This window comes from Pelodiscus sinensis, chromosome 4 (assembly GCF_049634645.1).
Source record: "Pelodiscus sinensis isolate JC-2024 chromosome 4, ASM4963464v1, whole genome shotgun sequence".
In the NCBI taxonomy this organism is placed as follows: domain Eukaryota; kingdom Metazoa; phylum Chordata; order Testudines; family Trionychidae; genus Pelodiscus; species Pelodiscus sinensis.
Window position 1 is genome coordinate 95,967,344 of NC_134714.1, and position 24,972 is coordinate 95,992,315.

At 43.4% G+C, this 24,972-nt stretch overlaps 1 protein-coding gene across 3 annotated transcripts in view; it reads right to left on the bottom strand.

Moving 5' to 3' along the window:
- The window catches only part of MPPED2 (metallophosphoesterase domain containing 2), a 192,552-nt gene that overhangs the window by 76,213 nt on the left and 91,367 nt on the right, over positions 1-24,972 (bottom strand). For all 3 annotated transcript variants that reach the window (XM_006119865.4, XM_006119864.4, XM_006119866.4), the window contains one exon: positions 2,856-3,081. In XM_006119865.4, the coding sequence (XP_006119927.1) occupies positions 2,856-3,081 (226 nt within the window). The remainder of the gene's footprint in view (positions 1-2,855; positions 3,082-24,972) is intronic.

Below are 24,972 nucleotides of genomic sequence, written 5' to 3' on the forward strand. Positions count from 1 at the left end.
TCGTATCCAACGTTTTCCTCCTCTGAAGGAGCCACACAAAATGCAGACATCTAATTGGATTTCACACTTTCCCAGTAGCTGACATAAGAGAAGGGGATGAAAGCTGCCATTTCAGCATCAGCTGCCAGAATCCTCCAAACAAAGCACACGCTCTAAAGAGCTACATGAATTTAAAATAGTTGTCTCATCTCAATTTCCCCATTCCCACTTGCCCTAAACACATATTTACCATAATTAATCACTGTGTAACACAAATTATAAACTTTGTTCAAAAGAGATTAAAGAAACAATGGGCTAGTGAGCAGGCCACATGAGTGGCCCTCTCGCTCAGTGGGCCACAAGATTATCATAACCAAGACAGTCTCCTGGGATAGAGCAGTGTTGCTAATTCTGCTTGCATACCTAGAATTTGCAGAGTGCGCCAAATGGACCATAGCAGTGCTTTTACTGGCTGCAGAGGGAGTGCATAGGTCTGAGTGCATACGCCTCATTTCATGTGCCCTTATTTTATATGTGTGTCACTTTAGTAATATTGGTAGGGGAAAAATCTACATGGATGGAAACCAGCAGAATCTGGCAACCCTATTCATGGGGAACAGTAAACATGTCTTGTGGGTCACTCATAGAACCGTAATGGGCCACAGGTTGTCCACCACTGGATTAGAGAGACATGGATGGAATTAAACTTTCCAAAACTACATCTGGGAAATGTATCCATTGCCATCCAGGCATTTTGTACCTAAGGTTAGTGTATTAAGGAGTCAGGTCATTATGAAACAAACAGTAAGTGTCCAATAGCTTGTGCTGCATGGGGAAAGTTATGAATACCATTCATAGCTTCTGGTTAGGAGATCCTTTTTTCTTTGATCACTTGTCCCTTAGTATTTCATAATAAACCTCCTATCTTCACACATATGAAATGCAAAACGTAAAGACTTCTAGATGTGGTTGGCCACAGGTCAACATTATAGGTTCAGGGAACAAAAAAAATCAGTATATCTATTTACTTGTGCTGGGGGTGTATCATAAAATGTCCTCTATTGTAAAACACCAAGTTACATTTCCTACAAGAAGTCATTCCTCATGGCCTGTAAGTCTACATTTTCCTCTCTGGTCTCTCCAGTGGCAATAATCTTATTCTAGGTAAATTAAAATATCCATCTATACTAAGATGAAAAGATGTCTGCAAACGTCAGAAGTTTTCTGCAAATTGCAAATGTTCTCTTTAGAGTTTGCTGGATGAGGAATCTTTTCACCATCATAATTTTAGAAGCTAACATTCCAGAGAGCTCACAGAGCTTTAAGCCTTCCAGCAACAACCTCCAATCTATATTACATTACCAAGGCCTTTATGTGCCCATGTCTTCTTCCGTGAACCACATATGCTTAAAAGAAAAAAAAAGACTTTAAAACATCTTTAAGAGTTCGTTGCCCGAATTAAGACCATCTCTACCAATTAGCAGACATGGTGAATCTAAGTTCTTTAAAAAGAAAAAGAAAAAGAAAAAGAAAAAGAAAAAGAAAAAGAAAAAGAAAAAGAAAAAGAAAAAGAAAAAAGATAGATAGTGTCAAGTTGATTTAAACTAGAAGCTAAAGCCTCTGACTTTTAAACTACTGGTTTTTGTAATGTAAGTCAGGCCCACTGGCCAAAGAATAAGTGTATAAGTTCTCCCTTCACACCTGGGTTGCCTTCCCACTGCTTCCTGTGGACCATACAAGGTACATTATCAGGAACTTCACCACCTTGAGAGTAACTGAGCAAGTATGCTGCCTGTAAACTGCTAAGCAGCATCATGCAGGTGAGACTAGGAGAGATCTTCTCAAATGTACGTAAGAAGTGACTGTAGAAACATACATATTGCAGACTCGTTTTTGGTGCAAAAAAAGTTTCTCATTTAAAGTGAAACTGGTATCACTGAGCTACATGAAAGACTTATTATTAAGCCCATGCTAGTCGATGCACACTAGTATGTAATTAGTTAAAACACCATATATGTTAGTAGTATAATTCCTACATATTTAATATCACTGAGAGTCAATTTGTGAAATAGGCATCTCAGTTTTCCTTACTGTGCTAACTGAATTTAAATAGTACCAGGATCCTACATTTAAACAGCCAGACAAGATGACATGATAACACATTGCAAAACTAGCAGTAAGATAAAGAAGGTGGCATTTTAAAAATTTAATGTAAGGTATCTTCAGCTCAGAACTGTAGACAATTATAGTTAGTTTCTTCCTGAATTTGTTCAGCACGGACTCAATTATGATTTCTCACACTAATGGCAGTCAAAATTAGGCTAAAGTCTAATTATCAAAACTTTGAGAATAAAAGAGAACAGACAAATTTGCAGAATTCCTCGGCAGCAAGATAAGAAATTAGAGATCAACTGCTTTATACATTGTGGGAGTGAAACAGTACCAAACTGAGCTATGTTTTTACAGGTATAAATGACCACACAACACACAAAGCAGTGGAGATTCAGGCTCCAGCTCCCTGAATTCACTGGAACTGCATGGATACAGAAGAGAGCAGAATTTGTCCAAAAATTTCCACTAATCAAACAACAAGAAGAATGGATATAGATCACAGCTCTTCTTTTCTTGCTCTACTTACTGTCTCATTCACACAAACAAATGAATTATGTTAATCTTGAGCCATAAAATCTTTACCACCACAACTGAAACAATACTGTCTGTGTTTTCATAGCTGCTCACAATTCACAGTTTACTCAAAGCTTTAGTATGGTTCTGCACAGCAGCGCAATAAAGCAGGACTCGTATTTTCAGTGGCAATCTCTCTTGCTGTGGCTGAAAAAACAAATAAGCCCAAAAAAATGTAAATGGAGACTTACCATGGGGCACCGTATATTCGGAATCCTTTAACCGTTACCTCCGAATCTTGCAAGTAAATACTGTTTGTCAGGAGTGACTGAACATTGTCAAAGTCCTCTGGTTTCAATTTGGACACAGAGGGAAAGCGGTAGTAATCCTGTTTAACAAGGTCTGCCATGAATTCCTTATCAAATGTCAGTTCATGATTCCCAGCAATCACTATTTTATATTCATATGGCAGGCTTCCTGAAATAACAAAAAGAGCACTTAATTAGCACATTTGCTTTCCACACCAGCAAAAGCTGGCAAAATTAGTAGACAGCTAACATGGACAGAATGAAATACACAGGATCCATGTGTTTCTCCGTGGGTAGCGAACGTTATTAATGCTGCTGCTTTTAATTTCAAAGAAATTTTGTTAAAATGTAAAGTAATGTCACACAAAGAAAAGGCAAAACCAAAGGCAAAATGAAACAAAACAAGCTGGCAGGCATGTAGCCAGATCCTCAGCTGGTGTAAATCAGCTCAGCTCCACTGCTTGGAGATACCACTGCTGAAGATTGGACATACTGTGTGTTAGTACATGGGACTGGCTGGAAGTCAGCAGTCTTCAATCCCAGTTTAGTATACAGTGAGGCATAATGAATGTTTGTAAAGCACTCAAAGAAAAAAGGTGTTCAGTGTGTATTTATTAGGTATAAATATTTATTAAAGCTATGTTTTACATGAATTTAAGGATGCAAAAGTACCCATTACACAATTTTATTCCCACACTCTGCCTTATTCTACAAAGTGCGAGCACACCTACGATGAACTCTTATTATTAATTAATATTAATATTACTGTGTTTTATTAGTGCCTAATTGAGACTGGGTCTCTATCCTGAGGTAGGTGCTGTATAAGAGACAGATATTACCCCTACGGGCTTATCATAGAACACTAGAACTAGAAAGGACCTTGAGAGGTCATCAAGTCCAGTCTCCAGTTCTCACAGCAGGACGAAGCATCATCTAGATCAGTGTTTCTTAAACTATGTTCCACGGAACACTGGTGTTCCGTGAACAACTCACAGGTGTGCTGCAACTTCTTCTTTGTTTTTGTCTTTTTTTTGTCTGACAATTTTTTGTTAAAGAAAATTTTCACAGGTGTTCCCCATAAAAAAATATTATTGTTTGGTGTTCCATGGTCTCAAAAAGTTTAAGAAACATTGATCTAGATCATCCCTAACAAGTGTCTGTCTAACTTGCTCTTAAATATTTCTAGTGATGGAGATTCCACAACCACCCTAGGCAATTTATTCCAGTGTTTAACCACCCTGACAGGTAGGAAGTTTTTCCTAATGTCCAACCTAAGGATGTTAAATATCGACTAATTGGCAAATCGAATAGTTGCTACACTTCAAAGGTGAAAACACCGGTGCTGCTGCTTTGAAATGCCACATGGAGCCTAATGCCGAGCTCCCCATGCTATGTCAAAGTGGTAGTGCTGCATGGAGCCTGGCGTCAGCGGGTGAGTCATCTGTTGATCCCAGACTCCATGCAATGCGTGCAGCGTGGGCACACCCCAGCTGGCCCCAGGCTGCACGTGGTGTTTCAAAGCAGCAGCACCCTGTGGAGCCTGGGATCTGGATCCAGGCTTCGAGCGGCACTGCCTCTTTAAAGTATCCCCTTCATTCTCCCCATCCCCCCGCTACCTCTTTCTGATAGAGGCAGAAAGGGGAAGGGGAGGAAGCGACTAGTTGACTATCCTGTCAACTATCCAATAAGCATTTGCGTATCGGATAGTTGACTAGTCCTTCTCATCTCTAGTCCAACCTAAATCTCCCTTGCTGCAATTTTAAGCCCATTGCTTCTTCTCCTATCACCAGAGGCCAGGAAGAACAATTTTTCTCCCTTCTCCTTGCAACACCCTTTCAGATACCTGAAAACCGCTATCATGTCCCCTCTTAGTCTTCTCTTTTCCAAACTAAACAAATCCGATTCTTTTAGATCTTTCCTCATAGGTCACATTCTCTAGACTTTTAATCATTTTTGTTGCTTTTCTCTGGACCCTGTCCAATTTCTCCACATCTTTCCTGAAATGTGGTGCCCAGAACTGGAAACAATATTCCAACTTAGGGATAATCAGCACAGAGTACAGAAGAAGAATGACTTCTTGTATCTTGCTCACAACACTCCTGTTAATGTATCCCAGAATCACATTTGCTTTTTTTGCAACAGTGTCACACTGTTGACTCATATTTAGCTTCTTGTCCACTAGGACCTCTAAATAGATTTCTGCGGTATTCCTTCCTAGACAGTCACTTCCCATTCTGTATGGCTTACAAGTCAAATGGGCAAGCAGAGAAATGGAGGAAGAAAGGTTCTCTGTGCCTCAGTTCAGATCTGTAATATGTGGATAATAGTATTTCCTAAGGGCTTAATCCAAAGCTCACTGACATCAATGGGACTGGCCCATAGGGACAGAATTTTCAAGGGCATGGGACCTCGAACTGGTGCCAGATTTTTTGGGGAAAAAAAAACAAAACAAAAAAACTCCAGCCCTCCTAAAATATGTTGAAAATCAAGTCCCTTTATTTCTGTACCTTAACAAAAGATGAGTTCTTTTAAAAAATCTGTTCCAAAGCAACTTGCCAAAAATCACACAGAAAAGTCTGTGTCAGAGCTGGGACTTGGCCTCTGAGCAGAGCCTTAACCACAAGACCATCTTTCTTCTCATACGCAAACTCATTCAGCTTAGTGCATGTTCCCAATGATTATTTAATAAAGGAATGTAATTCACAAAAGTGATGGTTTATTTACAAATACCGTGGATTAGCTAGACCACTAGGTAGTCACCTCTTCTTACCGTTCTTGGCCCTGCTTGGTTGTACAAACTGTGACAGAAATACTAATATTTTGTACTTATGAGTACTGAGGACATCCCAGCCCCAATTCTTTAGTCTCTTTACTACTAAAACACCCAGGCTACATCTATACTGCACTGTTTTGCGCAAGAAATATGCAAATGAGGCGAAGCATGGAATATCGCCACACCTCATTTGCATAATTAATGAGTGGCCACTTTTTGCACAAGAGCCGTTCTTCCTGAAAAAAAGTGGAAGAACGGCTCTTGTGCAAGATGGAGTTTTTGCACAAAAAGCGGCCGCTCATAAATTATGCAAATGAGGTGTGGCGATATTCCATGCTTGGTCTCATTTGCATATTTCTTGCACAAAACAGCGAAGTATAGACGTAGCCCCACTGAAGGAATACAAGACTGGGCTCTCTGTATTCTTGCCAGCACTATCCCCATAAACACATACAAATTTCCTATTTAAAAATTAGGTTTGCAAATAAAATAAAAAAGCTTACCTGATAAACAGACGCTTCAGCGGGTAGCCGAGTTAGTCTCTTACAGAAAAAACAACAAATGGTCTGGTAGCACTTTAAAGACTAACAAAACATATGGGGTATGTCTACACTACACAGTTAATTCGAACTAAGAGATGAAGTTCGAATTAACTTTGATAGGCGCTACACATACAAACCGCTAGTTCGAACTTAACTCGAACTAGCGGAGCGCTTAATTCAAACTAGGTAAACCTCATTCTACGAGGACTAACGCCTAGTTCGAATTAGGCAGTTCGAATTAAGGGCTGTGTAGCCACTTAATTCAAACTAGTGGGAGGCTAGCCCTCCCCAGCTTTCCCTGGTGGCCACTCTGGGTACCACCAGGGAAACTCGTCTGCCCCCCTCCCGGCCCCAGAGCCCTTAAAGGGGCACGGGCTGGCTACGGTGCCCGTGCCAGGTGCAAGCCTGCCAGCACCCAGCCAGCATACCCTGCACCTGGCACAGCATGAACCAGCTACCCGCTGCCACCAAGCTCTCCGCCTCTTCCCGGGACCAGGCTGGCGGCTCCCGGGAGCCTGCCCGGGTCCGCAAGAGGCGGGCACCCACCTGGTCTAGTGCGGAGATCGTGGACCTCATCCACGACGTCCGCACAGGAAAGTGGCTGTCTAGGGCAGGATAGCTGCCAGCCTGGCCACCCAGGAGCAGGTTTGCATGAAAATCAGGGTGGTCCACTGAGACCCCCGACCCTGAGCCCTGAGCTTACAATGGCCGTACTGGGTCAGACCAAAGGTCCATCTAGCCCAGAAGCCTGTCTGCCGACAGTGGCCAACACTAGGAACCATGGAGGGGATGGACCGAAACAATGACCAAGCCATTTGTCTCGTGCCATCCATCTCCAGCCTTCCACTAACAGAGGCCAGGGATACCATTTCTACCCCCTGGCTAATACCACTCCATGGACCCAACCTCCATCACTTTATCTAACTTCTCTTTAAACTCTGTTATAGTTCTAGCCGTCACAGCCTCCTGCAGCAAGAAGTTCCACAGGTTGACTATTTGCTTTGTGAAGAAGAACTTTCTGTTATTAGTTTGAAGCCTGCTACCCATTCATTTCATTTGGTGTCCTCTAGTCCTTCTATTATGGGAAATAATGAAGAACTTTTCTTTATGCACCCTCTCCACACCACTCATGCTTTTATAGACCTCTATCATATCCCCCCTCAGTCTCCTCTTTTCTAAGCTGAAAAGTCCCAGTCTCTTTAGCCTCTCTTTATATGGGACCTGTTCCAAACCCCTGATCATTTTAGTTGCCCTCCCCTCTCCCACCCTCTCTCTTCCCCTCTCCCACCTCCTTTTCCCAGTCTCCCCAAGTTTTGTTCAATAAAGAGAGTTTCTATTTTTGAACACACGTGTCCTTTATTTTGTACATCAGGAAGGGGGGCTAGGGAGGGGTAAGTTGAAGGAGGTGAGGGAGGAATGGGGTACGAGCCCCCGATAGGGAGGACTGGGGTGTCTCTGCGGGCTCCTCGGGGTGGAAGCTCTCCTGCAGCCCCCCAATTGACCCCCCCCCCCCGTATGGCAGCCGAGTGCTGTGATGTGCCGAGTGTGGGCACTCAGGGCACTCCAAGCCAGGACTGCTTTGCAAGCAGGGAACCCCTGAGAACTGTCTGTCCGGGGTGGGGGTCAGGTCCCTATAAGCACAGCCCTTGGCTAGCCTGAAACAGCAGCTCCACGCTCTAAGTCCTAATCTGATGCCGTGCTGGCACTGCTTCCGGCCAGCCTTAACCTCGGTTCAGGGTCTACTCAATGTGGACATGCTAGTTCGAATTAGCAAAATGCTAATTCGAACTAGTTTTTAGGTCTAGATGCACTAATTTGAATTAGCTTAGTTCGAATTAACTAATTCGAATTAAGTTAGTTCGAATCAGTGCTGTAGTGTAGACATACCCATAGATGGCATCATGAGCTTTTGTGGGCACAGCCCACTTCTTCAGATGACCGGAGTTTCATTTTTATTTTGATAAATAGATAATTGTTTGTGACAGTCAGACTAACTTTACCCCACTGGGGCTTATGGGGAAAGTGAGAATTCTCTCTTTCCATATTTATGGCAAGGAAATGGGAGTTCAGCACTATGTGAACATTACTAGACTTTAGTAAGGCATTTGATACGGTCTCGCATGATATTCTTATCAATAAACCAGACAAATACAACTTAGATGGGGCTACTATAATGTGGGTACATAACTAGCTGGATAACCATTCACAATCCTGCTGGAAAGGTATAACAAGTGGGGTTCCGCAGGGGTCTGTTTTGGGACCGTTTCTGTTGAATACCTTCATCAACTATTTAGATATCGGCATAGAAAGTGTGCTTATTAAGTTTGCAGATGATACCAAGCTGGGAGGGGTTGCAACTACTTTGGAGAATAGGGTTATAATTCAAAATGATCTGGACAAATTAGAGAAATGGTCTCAGGTAAACAGGATGAAGTTTATTAAGGACAAATGCAAAGTACTCCACTTAAAGGAACAATCAGTTTCACACATATAGAATGGGAAGCAACTGTCTAGGAAGGAGTATGGCAGAAAGGAATCTAGGGGTTACAGTGGACCACAAGCTAAATATGAGTCAACAGTGTTGACAGTGTTGCAAAAAAAGCAAACATGATTCTAGGATGAATTAACAGATGTGTTGTGAGCAAGACACGAGAAGTCATTCTTCTGCTCTACTCTGCACTAGTTAGGCCTCAGTTGGAGTGTGGTGTCCAGTTCTGGGCGCCATATTTTAGGAAAGATGAGGAGAAATTGGAGAAGGTCCAGAAAAGAGCAACAAGTATGATTAAAGGTCTAGAGCAGTGGTCCCCAACACGGTGCCCGCGGGCGCCATGGTGCCCGCGGGGCCATTTGTGTGCTCCCACCAAGTGCTCGGGGCTGGCCTGGCCCCGGGAACGTGGTGCATGCATGGAGCCAGAGCCAGACACCGGCCCCAGGAGTGCCGTGAATTGGCCGCTCGCGCCCCGGCCGCGCAGCGCTTGGGGGGAGGGCACCGGCCCCGGGCGCGCGGCGCTTGCAGGGGGGGGGGCGCCGGTCCCAGGCGCGCGGCGCTTGGGGGAGGGCGCCGGCCCCGGGCACGCGGCGCTTGGAGGGGGGTGCTGGCCCTGGGAGCGTGGCGCTTGCGGGGGGGCCCCCCGCTCTGAGCACGCGGCTATGGGGGGGCCCCGCCCCCGAGCACGTGGCTATGGGGGGGGCCCCGCCCCCGGGGCGTGCATGTGTCCCCGCCCTCTGGCACCCGGCAGGCGAACGGCCACGCCCCCTGGTGCCCGGCAGCCTCTAAAGGTTGGGGACAACTGGTCTAGACAGTACTGGGTCCTGCCATTAGGGCAGGGGACTGGACTCGATGACCTCTCGAGATCCCTTCCAGTCCTAGTATTCTATGATTTCCTAATTAAAATTAGCTAATTCGCGGTAGAAAAATAAAAGCTATACCCCTGCCCCCAGAAACACTAGGCATCTTTGTAGATTCCTAATGTCTGAACAAAATGCAGTTTATGCATCGTAATAACTACTTGGTGCTGCATTAGACTAAAAAGCTAGGGGAGATTCTTCTGGGCATTTGTCACTTCTCTGCAATTTATGCCTCATTCCCTCATTTCCCTTTTCTTCTCCATCATATGCTGCTCTGCAATTCATTTTGTTTTAAAACTAGGAATAACAGGTTCCTACAATTCCTGCTCTCTGTGACTCCTGGGATAACTTTCTTTTCTCAGAGAAAACATAAAGAACGCCACTGACATGAAATTTGACACAACTGTCAAAACTATCCATTCCCATAAAGTTAGATTTGGGGAAATTCTTAAGAGAAGCTGGCTGGAAATATTAAAATCAGATTTTGCCAACTATCAACATTTGCCAACTTCAGTGGAGAAAAATTCCAGCCACAATCCAGATAAATGACCACGTTTTACATTTTCCCATTTAGTTTAATAAGATACTTCAGAATTAGCATACTACTGAGCTCATGCCCAATGACAAACTGTACCTCTTACTTCAAGACAAATTTTTATTGAGCCTCACATCCCAAGCTTGGAGAGTTCACTTTGGAGTCATGCCAAATGCAGCCAACTGCAACTGAATCACTATTTATACTGAACGATATACATGAGCAAAGGGCTTGATCCTGAATAGTCCGGTCGATTGTGATTGACTCTGTCAATCCTAGGCAACCTCCAGTTGATCGCAGTCAGTACTTGGCAGGCTCCCTGACTGCTCCGGCCCCACGCTGCTGCCCCATTCTCAGAAACAGCCAGCATGGCCCTTTGTGTGTGGTGGAGTGGGGCCTTTGGGGGGAGGGCATAGTCTCTGTGAGAATGGGATCCAGGGGCTCGCTGACCCCTTCCTGGAGGGGCATGTAGAGTCCTGCACGGATACAAATGTCTATCCACAGGCAGACGTTGGTATCTGCTGCTCTGCAGGGCTCCGCCTGCAGGAGACGCTGTGGCCAAAGGAAAGGAATGTGGTTCCACCGCTCTCAGCGTCCTCAGCTGGTGGCTCCTCCCAGCCTTCTGGCTATCCCAGCCCCAGCTCTGCCACCAGCAGGGCTCCATGAGCCTGGATAGGAGATGTAGCGAGCAGCAGAGCTGGGAGCAGTACAGCCACCCGGCTGGGAGGAGGTGCTGGTGTGGATCGCTGGCACCACGCTCCCCTCCTTCGGCTGCAGCGTCTCCTGAGAGCAGAACTCTGTGGAGCAGCAGACACAGATGTCTCTCCCAGGCAGACGTTTGTGTCCATGCAATAATCTAGTGTGGTGCCGGGCTAGGGGCCTGTCTCAGCCTTGCTGCATTGCTAAACCGCAGCTACTGATGGCAAATGCCGCCCAGCAGAGCCCGTTCTGCAACCCCCAGCTCCCACTCGAGCCAGCACCCCCTCCTGCACTTCAAGCCCCCGCCCTGCTCCCTCCCAGAGCCAGGACTCCACACCTGTCGACAAAAAGTGGCAGTCTAGAGGGGGATCTGTTGACAAAGAAAGACTTTTTCGACAGATCCTGTAAACCTCCTGACTCCTATTGTTACAAGCAACCCTGCCATTTAATCCCATTCTTAAATTTATCAGTCTCCGGCTTTAATCTAGTTCTGTGTTTTCCCCTGCTACTGCTGTGCGACTACTCCAGAACCTCGCTACTGTGGCTGTTAGCACCTTCCAATTTACAGCTTGAATTTCACCATGCTCGTTGAGACAATACTGTTCTTTTTCAATGTAAATAGCACTTCTCCCTCCCTGGTGTTTACTGCCCCACTATCCAATATATCAATAGATAGCAATCATATCTCTGCTCAGCCTTCATTTTGCAAGGCTAGTCCTCATCACTAACACCTCTTTTTATAGAGTGCTTTTCATCAGAAGATCACAAAGCTCTTCACAATCTTTAATCTATGTATCCTCAACACACCTGTGAGGAAGGGAAATAATATTATCCCCATTTTACAGATGGGGAACAGAAGCTAAGCCCACAGATTCAGGTGCCTGAGTCCCAAAGCTTCTGCTTAGCTGCAGCCCAACTTTGCACCTAGCCTCACTCAGTGGGCAGAAGCTACATTTCGCAGAAGTTCCCAAGACACCTGTGTTTCTGTCAATGGGCATTTGTGATGAAGGCACCACTTGATCCAACTGGCAGCATGCACAGAGTTTGACAGGGATCCCCTAGGTCAGTTATATGCATAATAATTCAACAAAGACATATGAAGTCTCTACTGAGAGCCAGTAATATGCTGGAATAACCAATGCAACTTGTATATATGAAGAGTATTAAAGGAGTTATGTGACTATACTGGTACGCAAGTGAAAGCAGGTCACCATAAGTGAAAAACATGTTCCTTTCTGGATAAGACACCTAGGCTATGTCTAAACTACATCCCTCTTTTGAAAGAGGGATGTAAAGGGTGTGTCTAGACTACCTAGTTTTGTCGACAAAAGTGGACTTTTGTCGACAAAACTATACCAGCGTCTACACTACCGCTGAGTTCTGTCGACATAACGTCGACAGAACTCAGCAGTTTTGTCGACGCTGGTATACCTCATTTTACGAGGCATAACACCTTCTGTCGACAGAACTCTGTCGACAGAAGGTGTTATTGCCTGTAACATTGCATCCAGACTACGGAGTTCTGTCGACAAAGCAGCTTGCTTTGTCGACAGAACTCAATGTGTCTGGATGCTCTTTGTGGATGGAAGTTTTGTCGACAGTATCTGTAGACAAAACTTCCGTCGACAAAACGCGGTAGTCTAGACGTACCCTCAGACAGATCGAAATTGCAAATGAAGCTGGGATTTGAATTTCCTGTGCTTTGTTTGCATAATGGCAGCTGCGCGATTTTTTGAAAACGGGGATTTCCAAAGTGAAATCGCTGTCTAGACGCGATTCATTTGGGAAAAAGCCCCCTTTTTCGAAAGATCCTGTACTACTCATTTTTTGAGGCATACAGGATCTTTCGAAAAAGGTTTTTTTTCCCAAAAGAACCGCGTCTAGACAGCAGTTTCACTTCTGAAATCCCCGTTTTTGAAAGAACACGCGGCTGCCATTATGCAAACAAAGCACAGGAAATTCAAATCCCTGCTTCATCTGCCAGTGTGCCAAAATATATTCCTTAGGCCAATTATATCCTTGAATATCTGCATGCAATGGAAACTGTGCACATCCCAGGGCTGAATTTAATCCCAAACTAGGAAATTACTGCAATAGCTATGACGGCATCCCTCTCCCTAAAGATGACAGTTAAGTGGCACTCTTGCTCAGATAAGAACATGTACGGTTCAGAGTCAGTCAGTTTCAGGCTCACAAATAAATTTTGTGCCTCTTCCACTGAGCAGTTGCCACTAAAATGTGACTTTGGAATTAAGGATTACACTGAAGATATACGATCTTCCCAAGAAACTGGTTTTGCCAAATTAACTTTAAATACTTAAACCGAGAGTTTTTTTTTTACTATGTAATTTTGCCAGAGGTTTCCAAAACCTCAACCTAACATCACATGAAATAATTCACTTTAGAAATGGAGCTTTACTGCTGTCTATAGCTGCAGTAGATAAAATTGCAAATGTATTTTAGTCAAAGATATCTGACTGCTGTCTTCTCATTTTTACAACTCTTTCAGTGCCTTTCATCAAAAGGATCTCAATGTATATTACAAGCACTAATTAACTAAGACACACAATACCTCTATGAAGTAGATAAATATTATCCTGCTCCCTTTGCAGATGGGCAAACTCAGCACACACCAATTAACTGTCTGTGGTCATACAGCAAGTCAGAGTCTGGTGGTAGTTAGAGCAGGGAATTGAGAGTCAAACGTGAAGTGCTTGCAGAAGCAGCAAGGAACAGTCTCTTGTAACTACGGGAGCTCAGAAATCAGAAGACCACAAAACCACCAGTCATTTCTCCATGCTGGTCCTTGGTATTGGCAGCAGAGCTCAGACAACAGAAGGCCTGCCATTGGTGGTCTGGCTGAAGCTGTACACATTCCCCCTCACCACGGTGAGAGCAACAAATCCTGTGAAGTGGAACTTAACACTTTTCTGAGCAAGTCATACGTCCTGTTAGATTGTCTGGTAGAAACTCCACTGGTTTTGGAGATAGAGTGAACAGGAGCTTCACCTCTTGCTTTTCCCTGATGCTACGTCTACACTATGAGCCTATTGCCCAAGAAGAAATGCAAATGGAGCGCTCATTTGCATATGTCACACTCTCATTTGCAATTCCTGCTTGGATCCCTTTTGCACAAAAGATTTTTGTGCAAAAAAGCACTGTGTAGATGGCTCCTTTTTGTGCAAAAAAACTCCTTTTGTGCAAGAGCCATTCTTCCTCATTTTTTGAGGAAAAAGTCACAGTGCCCCAACCGCACAATGGGGCCTTCCCTATTTTGAGAGGAGGAAGAACAATCCCTCAATAGCTCTGCTCCTTCCTTCCTTCCACACGGAATGGATGGATTAGACTGGTATCTGTATAATACATAGTGAATTTCCCACTCCGCACACAAAAACAATAGTCCTCTGTAAAAATCAGAATCCAAAACAGGGTAGAAAAAGCAAACATCTTTCTTTAGATTATACTAGCAATGAAAAAGCTCTGGCTTGTTTTCGGAAACGTATCTCTCCCGTTATCTCCCACACTGTAAAACAAAAAATCCTTTAGTCAAATAATAATAATAATAATAATAATAATAAAAATAAAAAATAATAATAATAAGACAAATATATTGGCCAAACAAGCCAATACATTAACACGTTTTCAACCATTCACACAAACATCCTGAAGACATAAAAAAGAACAAAACAACTCACAACAATAAATAGTTCAAACAAAACACACATGAAAAAAAGAAACACAAGGTTTGGGCATAGCTCCAGGCCACTGAAGACAGCCTAAGTCCCAGAACTCTGCAAATCTTCCTGCTGCAAAATATTCCACTAGTTTTTTTAAACGTCAGTTCCCAAATGTCTTTCTAAAGTAACACTTGGTTTTGGAAGAGAGTAAAGGGAAAGATAAAAACACATGGAAAATATAGGGAGAAAAAGTGGGAGAAAGAGTAAAAGTTTAACTGTTTTGCTTTATGCAAAGAAAACATCAGACCACAGTACAGAGAAAAGTGAAGGCCAAGCCCCTTGGATTCCTGTGATAAATCTACAGCTCGTACATAAAAGCTCCCCTTTGTTGAAAAGGTTGTTAGACACAACAAAAAAGAAACGTTATGTAAGTGCAAGCTCTGCCTCTGACCTTTCACTCTACCCGTCAGGCTTCATTAATTTTCACAAGGCCTGACAGCTCTAGCGTTAATACTCACACTTGCTGATCGAGCCCCACAGCAGGTTCAGACTGCTACCTTCTCCTCTGAAACTCATGCATTAGGGTTTCTTCCATGCTGGTAATGGAAAACCAAGTCTAAGAAACATTAAACACAAAAAACTACGTTACAATAATGCCAAGGTTGAGCTATAAACCCACGAAAGCAAGGAAATGCTAAGTGAATCTTTTGTCTCATCACCCATAACTCAGTCCTGGTAAACTGAAGCAGAAGGCCTTCCTCTAGAATCCACAGCACTAGGAGATGTTACTTGACCTGTGTGGGTCCCTGACCAGCAGAATCAGTAGTGATTAACAGCAAATATTCCTAGTTACATATCTGGCCCATATAAAAGTAACATATATTGTAAGACAGTGACAGGTAACATCACCAGGTGGAGTGGGATCACTGAAACAGAGCCATATAGACTATCGAATCTAGTAACAAAGGGGCTGATTTAAGGAAGCAGTGACAACAGTCATTGGAAATTCCTTGCTCTTGTGCGTTTATGTCTCAACCGTAGCATTATTCTAATGTAACTGTTTGTGATTTATAACCAGAATTATTTTTGTTCAAAAAAAAAAAAAAACAACAGTCAGAGAGAATCTTTCGTTTCACCATTCATGCCACAGCCAATTTACAGCAATTTTTAACCTCTCAAGCTTGTGTGGAGGTAAAGTGGGCTTTATCCATAAAAGCTCAAGATCCTATATACGTATTAGCAGGACTCGATATATAGTGTAATCTACTCGCCCATGGTGAGTAGATTACACCCCGGAAGAGCCGGCACAGAGTGATCTGCGCATGCGCAGAACCGCATGGCTGGCGAGCGGGGCTCACCACCGCTCGGTGAGCCCTGCGTATTAGTGTTGCAGCATAGACATACCCTATTTTGAAATCACTAGCGCTATTTCGAAATAACTTAGTCCACGTCAACACAGGAGGCAGTTATTTTGAAACTGTGTCAAAATACTGTCAAGCTGGAGGACTTCTTACTCCAACTCCTGTAACCCTCATTGTATGAGGAGGAAGGGAAGTTAGAGGAAGAGTGCTCAATTTTGAAATAAGTGCTGTGTCCATGCTCCTTATTTCGAAATAAGTTATTTTGAAATAAGATACGCAATTGATGTAGCTCAATTTGCACAGCTTATTTCTAGTTAAGACCCGCACTGTAGACACACCCTTAGACTTTGTTTGCACTGCAGGGTTTTTGCGGAAGAAGCTTTTTGCGCGGGAGTTTTTGCGCAAAAACTTCTTGCACAAAAGCACGTCCAGACCTCAAAGCTCATCACAAAAGTGATGTGTTTTTGTAAACGAGAGCATCCACAATGAATGGACGCTCTTGCGCAAGAAAACTCTGATGGCCATTCACACAATGGCCATCAGAGCACCTGTACTTTTGCCGACCACACCTGTTATTCCTTATGGGGAGAGGAATAACTCTACTGGCAAAAGCCCTCTGTCCTGTCGATTTTCTTGCACAAAAGTGCACTTGAGGTGTGGACACTCTGCTGGTTTTTGTGCAAAAACGAATGTTTTTGCATAAAAACCTTGAGGTGTAGACGTAGCCTCTGACTCTAAGGTGACTCTAAGGACTATCTGTTATTGGAATAATGTTACTGAAACAATCTCTCTAGTAGGAATGTGAAAGAGTAATCTTGTACACAGCTAACCGGTAAGATGGGCTCATCGGTTAACCTTCATGGTTACACGCAAGCTCCCAGCACTGACACCCAGGGTGCCATCTCTGAACCCCCGAACTTTTGTGCTGCTATCTTTGTATCAGAGGCAACAGCACAGTGGAGGCAGGTGAGAGCCAGTACAGGCAGGGAGCCAGTCTAATAGCCAGCTCTCTGCATGCACCGGCTACCAGGTAACTGACTGCTGCTGTACATGTAGCCGCTGAAATGTTCAGTGGTCGCAGAGTTACTTAATTAAATGCATTTAAACATCCCTACTCTCTAGTGAAGTCTAGTAAGAGAAGGTTTTCACTAGGTCTTATCAAGTGATGCCCAATATTTATTTGTCCTGAAGTAGAATACAGATTAGACAGTCTTTAAAGCCTCACATTGATTTTGTAGTTCAATGTATTGCCAATTGAGGGTTCAAAAATACCGAGTCAGCCTCACCCCACCCCAAAATCAGGGGATTTAAAAAAAGAATAAATTGGAATTCTTTTTATTTGCTTGTTGGTGAATGACCCATTAGGGTTAATGTTTTCAAGCTTTCCTCCAAAATGAGGAAAACTAGAAAATTACTTTTAAGAAGCAGAGGATTCTGACATGATGGGTCTCCAAGGAGAATACCAAATACCATAAAACTCACATGAGGTTGCAAGAGTTGGCAATAATGAAAAAGTCTACCTTTAAATTTAGCAAAGTCTGAAGAGCAATATGGTCATTGCACCATGCAATAGCTTTTGTTTTGTTTTATTCTTCATTCATTTTTAAAATCAATCCTTGTGGATTTTTTTCTAAATATGCCAAACACCCTAGGACTTACTATAAACAATATAGGGCACAAAGAGGAGGCATAACACTATTGCTTATGAGTATGTTTGCTTTTAAAAAGGATCCATTTAAATTACATAGCACTAACTTGAGATAGTATACAGGTTAAAGGACAGATTTAGTTTTCAGTTTATCTGGTGACTTGAAGGGGAAGTGCCACTGATTTAGGCAAAAAAAATTCAGATTTACACAAGTGTAAATAAGATAAATGTCTAGTCCCATATAGTTTACAAGAACACATACCTTTAAAGGGAAGGGAGGTGTAGGGTTGTTCTAAAGAACTTAATATTATCCCTTTGAACCATGGACATAAAATACTAAACATATTAAGATATATCACATTAGAGCAGACATATTCCAAACAAATTTTAACTCAATGTGGTTTCAAAGAGCTGGGATACTTAACTTTGAATACAGAGCTGACAATGGAAACAAAAACTCAGCCTTCACTGTGCCAGTGAAGTGAAATGGAAATACTCTTCTAAAACTTGATTAAAACTAAATTGAAAAAGAACATTTTTGGTTACTATTACATTAGGCTAAAATACAGAAATGAATCATAATACTACCTAAATCTAATAAGAAAAAGCCATCTCAATTTCAAAACTTTGAAAGTGTTCTCTATAAATGCATCACAGATCAATTTACATGGTCCTTTTGCCAATAAGCAAAACCAAATCACAGGTTCCAATTGGCTTAACTCATATTGGAAAGCGCGAAAGCAAATGCTAGAAAATGCAATTACTGAAAACAAACTCCATTTTCTCCACTCAGAAGGGAATTTCAGAGAACATTTTATTGCCATCAAATAATATTTCTAAAGGCTTAAATACACAATTCTATTTTCTTTTGAGAGTCTCTATTCACTATATAATCTAATCCTCTACAAAGAAAATCTCCAGACTTTGAACTAATTCATCAGAAATGGATATTACCTTGTGCATGCTGACTCCATGTCAATTTTAATAATCTGCTCTTTGCACCTTAAGAACACCAAAACCAATCATCAGTACTTGAGACAAACAGCGAATACTTCTAATAACATCCTCTTTCCTTTCTGTAATTTACAATTCCAATTAGCTTTTTTTCATTAAAAAAGAGCTTATCAGAAAAGGAGGTCATCTTGAGAAACAATTATACTCCATGTAATTAAACTAATCATCATTATCATGGAGAAGAGCCTTGGTATTTTCCTGTATATTATATATATCACCACACTTCAAAAGGCCACCAAATGCTCCTACCTAGAATTTCATGTCAAAAAACAATCTTCATTTTAAAGAAAAACCAAAGACAACGGATACTTGACTTCTAACTCAGGCAAAACAATCCTCCTCACCCCCCGCCAAAAAAATCAATGGAAGATTTTTCTTGAATAAAGACAGCAGAACCCTCACCCATATGTAGGCCAAACATCTTTACTTATTTATATAATAATTTGAGTCAATTCCCACATTCCCACTGACATCAATGGAGAGATCCTCATTGCTGTCAACTGGGTTGAGATCCGGACCTTTACTTAAATTTAAATCCCTCTTATTAACAGTTACATCCAAATACCAATGATTGCTCTATTTATTTTGTTGCTAGTTTGTAAAATCAGAGACCCACATTGTTGGAGGTCTACAGGTCATATGCAATAGTGTGTGCACACATATTTATAGATGTCATACCCTTATTATGTCCATTTAATATTTATTGAAAAAACAAAATCCCTCTATTCAAATCCAAAAAATTTCTTTGCTCCTTCTGTATTCCTAAAAAGATACTTACACTCATACATACAAAATAGCCTCATGAGGAATTGTTATTACTAAGAAATGTTGCAAACCGTCATTTTGACAAATTTTCACATTTATATAAATAATAAATAGAAATAATAGTAGAAATAATAAATTCTGTTTTTCTACAAATGAGCTTTTTGGAGAAGCAACTGTCATTGTGTACTGCCTGGAATAATGGGCCACAAAACCTGACTGGCTAGTAGGCAGTGCCCAATACAAATGTTTATCACAAGTGAACAAAGTACCAACAAGAATCACTAAGTTATAACAAGGAATGCCAATTCCAAGTTGGCACTATAAATACAAGTAAAAACAATCAAAAAGAGAAGATACAGGTCACAATTTTTAAAAGCATCTAAGTAAGTTAGGTTCATAAGCCTGACTTTCACTGGGATTTTGGCTTCTAAAGCACTTCTGAAAATGGGACTTTGGGCTTGTCTACACTCTACACAGAAACAGTCAGAAAAATTAATCCAGATTGTAAAGGGTGTGGATTTAAAGTGGACTCAGTTGGACTGCACTAAACTCCTGTGTGAACATTTTCAGTTTATTCTACACTAGCACTTTTTTGTCGGTAAAATGTCTGTGTCACAAGCATGTGAAAAAACCATACCCCTGTCTGATATAAATTTCATCAACAAAAAAAAAAGTGTGGACAGCGCTACATCAGCAGGAGACCCTCTCCCACTGACATAGCACACTCATTGGAGGTACTTTAATGATGCTGATGGTAGAGTTCTCTCTTGTAAGCACAGAGTGGCTACATGCAGTGGTACAGCTATGCATGGTAAGGCCTATAGTGTATTAATTATCAATAAGGTTAAGTGGACTTAATTCCAAAGTGCATTAAGATTAGTTTATTTAATTCACTTTGGGTATGTCTACACTACCCCGCTAGTGCGAACTAGCGGGGTAATGTATGCATACCGAACGTGCAAATGAAGCCCGGGATTTGAATTTCCCGGGCTTTATTTGCATAAGCCGGCCGGCGCCATTTTTAAATGCCGGCTTGTTCGAACCCCGTGCCGCGCGGCTACACGCGGCACGGGCTAGATAGTTCGGACTAGCAAGCTATTCCGAACTATATGTACGCCCCGGCCGGCTTATGCAAATAAAGCCCGGGAAATTCAAATCCCGGGCTTCATTTGCACGTTCGGTATGCATACATTACCCCGCTAGTTCGCACTAGCGGGGTAGTGTAGACATACCCTCAGGAAGTAAATTAAACTGAATTAAGTCCACTTTAATTCTAAGTAAGAGCATCCCCACAAGCATGTTTAACTAATCCACTTTAAAAGCTAATGCATATTAATGCCCATATACTATGTCCATACTGTGCTGCAGTTTGAGTTGCCAGGGTGTGACCTGCAGAGAACAGAACAGTGTTGTGCGCTAACTGCTACTTCCTGTCCCTCAGCCACAGCATTGCTGCCACACAGCAAGAGGTGCCCTGACCACAGCCCAGCCCCAGATCTGCTGTAGCTGGGGGCGGGGAGGGTAGAGAAGCATTTTTCCTGGGCCCCAACCCAGCCCCTAACCTGCTATGGCTGGGAGAGTGGTGTCTCTGCTCTGGCCCCAACCCAGCCCCAGATGATGCTGCTGGGCTAAAGAGCTAGGGGAGTCCTCTTTCTCTATTGCAGCATGTGTCCAAAATCCATCACCCCCAGTCCCATCTCAGAGTCCTTACTCCCCAGACCACCTCTGCCAGAGCCCTGAGCCTCTTATCCTAAGCCCAGAGCCCTCTCCCCCGGCCATTCACCAGACCCTGAGCCCATTCCTACAGTTCCAACCCCTTGGCCTCACCCCCAGCACATTTAATTTTGTTAAGTGCACCAATAAGGAGATAATGTGTGACAACAAAATTCAGAGTCTCCATCCCTAGAGGTTAAGTCTCGGCTTGACAAGGCCCTGGCCGAGTTGATTTAGTTGGGATTGGTCCTGCCTAGAGAAGGGGGCTGGACTTGTTTATCTTCTGTGGTCTCTTCCAGCTCTATGATTCTATGATTGTGCGTGTGGTGGGAAAAAAATACCGCTCCTACTCCATTTAGGTGCTGTACAGATTTGTTCTCTGTATCTTGTATGTATGTGCATTATTTGTTTACATTTGTGTAATTAACACATTTATGAAAGAAAACATTTTTTAATCTTTAATCTTTGTTGGCTCTTATTTCTTTGTTCTCCAAAAAGAAAATTAAAAGCTGAACCAATCCCACTTCCAGCCGTGATCAATACCAGCCTGATGGCATTTCCTGATAGCCCTGCTTAAGGTATCTAATATTGCAATAAACCTGATGGTTCTTTTCCAGATTTTTCTACAGGGGCTGAAAACAAATAACCAGATGCAAGAAGGATGCTATCAGCAGTTACATTCAGGTAGAAGGTGTTTGCGAGCTACTGTCAACCATTTATTGCCTCTTTCCACTACCCACATTTAAATTTGTTACTCTAAACATTCCAGAACAGTCTCTTGAGATGAACCTAGAGACCATGAATCTCTTGAACCTTGTTGGAAATTCCTTTTAATAATCCAACCCACGGAGAGGTTTCTTAGCTGCTACCATGAGTAAACCAAATCATTTTAGCTGCTCCTCCTTATCTCAGGCAATCAAGTTTGTTTCTTTTTTAATCCTTGTTTTTATTTTATTATTTTTCTAGCCATCTAGAGATGCCTGTGGCAAGTAACACCTGCACGCAGCTATTTTACATGAAAATGTAGGGACACAAAGTAACCATAATCCTCTACCTTCCCATTGGATACCTGTAAGGAAATCTGTACAGAGAGATGACTGTAGCAGGATTGACTAAAGGAATAATCATTGGGGGCGGGGAGAGACTCCTGAGCTCCAATCTTAGCTCTGTCACTTCATTCTTGTTGCTGCCTCTTCTGTGTGCAGCTTGGGGCAGGCCTCTGCAATTGTCTTATTTGTGTTATGGAAGTGCCCAGAGGTACCATCTGAGCTCAGGGCTCCACTATGCTAGATACTGTATATACACTGCCAGCTCCTGACCCCACTGCCAGACAACCCCGCTGCCCCCTGGTCTTCCTGGGAGCTTTCACCACCGGGCAGTAGTTTTGCCACTGGGCGTGTCAGGCAAGCAGCATTTTGAATTTCTAACCTACTGTTTTCTTCAGTTACTCTCCACTGACCTTTTCAGCCTTCAATTCTAGTGTTTAAATACAAAAAAATCAAACACTTCCTCTTGAAAGGTGTGATTTGCCCATCTTAAGCACTACAAAATAGATAAGTACACTTACTAAGAAGGCACAATTAATAATGCAAACCAATATAAACCAGTATTCCACCCATTTAAGAAATGGTAATTTATTTCTTATTTATACTCCTTTCTGCCAAGGTTTTTACCCCTTCATCTAAAAAGGTACAGCGGGCTTATGGAAGCACTTGTTTACGATGGCTCTATTGCTTCCACTATAACTTTATGCATGTCATCTCAAGTCACTTGGTCAAATGCCAGACTCATTTTAACATTCATAAGCCGAGTCATCTAGTCATGAAAGCAAGGCCTCTTCCTTCTACTCAGCCTCAGTGTTACCCCAATGGAGCAGGCCAGGTGACTAGACAGTATTTTCTCTTTGACACCATCACTGTCAACTGTTTTTTCCTTCTCTTCAGACTCTGGCAACCAGCATGATATTGCAATATACTTCCAAGTGAAGAGCCTTCTCTACAGCAAACAACCGTGCTATTCTGAGTTAAGAGTTGTTGTTGTAAAGGTACTTGAGGCTGGCAAAAATCCTTTCATTTCAGGATTAAGAGCATCGCCAAAGCAAATATACAAGTTGGACCTCCCTGCTCCGGCACCCTCAGGACCTGACTGGTCCCAGATGAGGGACTTTGCCATATCAGGGAAGGTCATTTCTGCACTCCCCTCCATGGCCTAGATGCCAGCCTCCCAAGCTTCCCCACCCCACCTCACACCTCACTGCCACCAGAACTGCCACACGAAGGGCTTCTGGCCCCTGCTGCCGCATGTATAGCCCACTGCTGGGATTTAGTTGTGCCGCCAGGCGGCAGCCCTCCTTGAATTTCCAGCCCACTTTGTAAAATTCAAGAAACTCAGCTACTTTAGAAAGATATAACTGAACATTTCTGGGCACTTATCCAATTACCTGTCCTTGTAACTGGTGTTCTTTGAGATGTGTTGTTCACATCCATTCCAATTCAGGTGTACAAGCGCCACATGCACGAATGTCAGAAACTTTTCCTCTAGCAGCTCCAGCCATGAGGTGGACTGGGGACCAGTGCATCCATGGGGGAAAGGCCCCTCTGGGCAGCTCAGATAGAAAACCGTGTACACTTGGCCAAATACATGGCTCTAGTAGAAGGCTTCCTAATCCCCAGCAGGACCTCCTGGACCCACTCAGAGAACTGATGTTCCAGCGCTGTCCACCATGGAGCTTCCAGGCCATGAGGTGCAGGGATTGCAGGTTCAGGTGGCAGAGCCTGCTGTGATCCTGCATTATCAGGTCCAGGTACATGGGGAGGGCAATTGGCCTTTCCACTGATAGACTCAGCAGGGACGTGAACCAATGCTGCCTCTGCCACACTGGTGCTATGAGGATGAAGGAAGATCTGAATTCCTGGCCCTTAGGAATACCTAGTGCACCAGAGGGAAAAGAGGAAATGCAGTCCCAGGGGCCAAGGGGTAAGGAGACATCTCCCAGAGACCCCTGGCAATGACCCATAAAGGAGCAGAAATGGGTGCACTTCCTGTTTCTGTGGGTCACAAATATGTCCAGGTGGGGAAATCCCCTCCTCTGGAAGATGTGAAGGGCCACGTCTGTCCTGAGGGACCACTCATGACCCAAGAAGAACTTGCTGAGTCGGTCCGCCAGGGTGTTCTGGGTACCTGGGATATATGAAGCCACCGGCTGAATGCCCTGCTGAATGCAGAATTCCCAGAGCAGGAGGGGACGTGGGAGGGAATGAGCACCACCCTGCTTGTTTATACAGAACACTGCCGCCACATTGTCGGATAGAACTTATGCCTCCCATTTCCTCCAAGGAATGCCCGGCATGTGAGGCGGATTGCCTGCAGATCCCTGACATTTATGTGAAGGGATAGCTCTTCCTGGACCAAATTCCTTGCATCCTCATGTCCCTGATGTGGGCTCCCCATCCAGTGTCGTGCACATCAGTCAGGAGCCGGAGCAATGGCAGGGGAGGGGAGTACAGAACCCCTGCACAGACCATCTCCTCCTGGAGCCATCAGTTGAGAGAGAATAGGATGTCTGATGGGACAGTCACCACCATGTCCAATGGGTGGAAGGCTGGATTGTGCACCCGAGCTAGCAACATCTGTAGGGGGCGAAGCCTGGCATACTGCACCACGTATGTGCAGGCAGTCATGAACCCCAGGAGCCTCATATAGTTCCTGGCTGTAGTCATGGGAGAGGCCTGCAGACACAGGATGGAGTCCTTGATGGCCAGGAACCAAGCTCTGGGCAAGGAGGCCATGGCTACTGTTGAATCCAGCAGAGCACCCATGAATTCTATTGTCTGTGTGGGAACCAGGGTGGTTTGCCTACATTCAGAAGGAGACCCAGATCTAAAAATAGTACCAAAACTAGGGATGTGTGCCCCGGCGCTTGAGTGGGGGAGGGACTCTGAATCAACCAATTGCCCAGGTAGGGGTAGATCTGAACCCCACACTT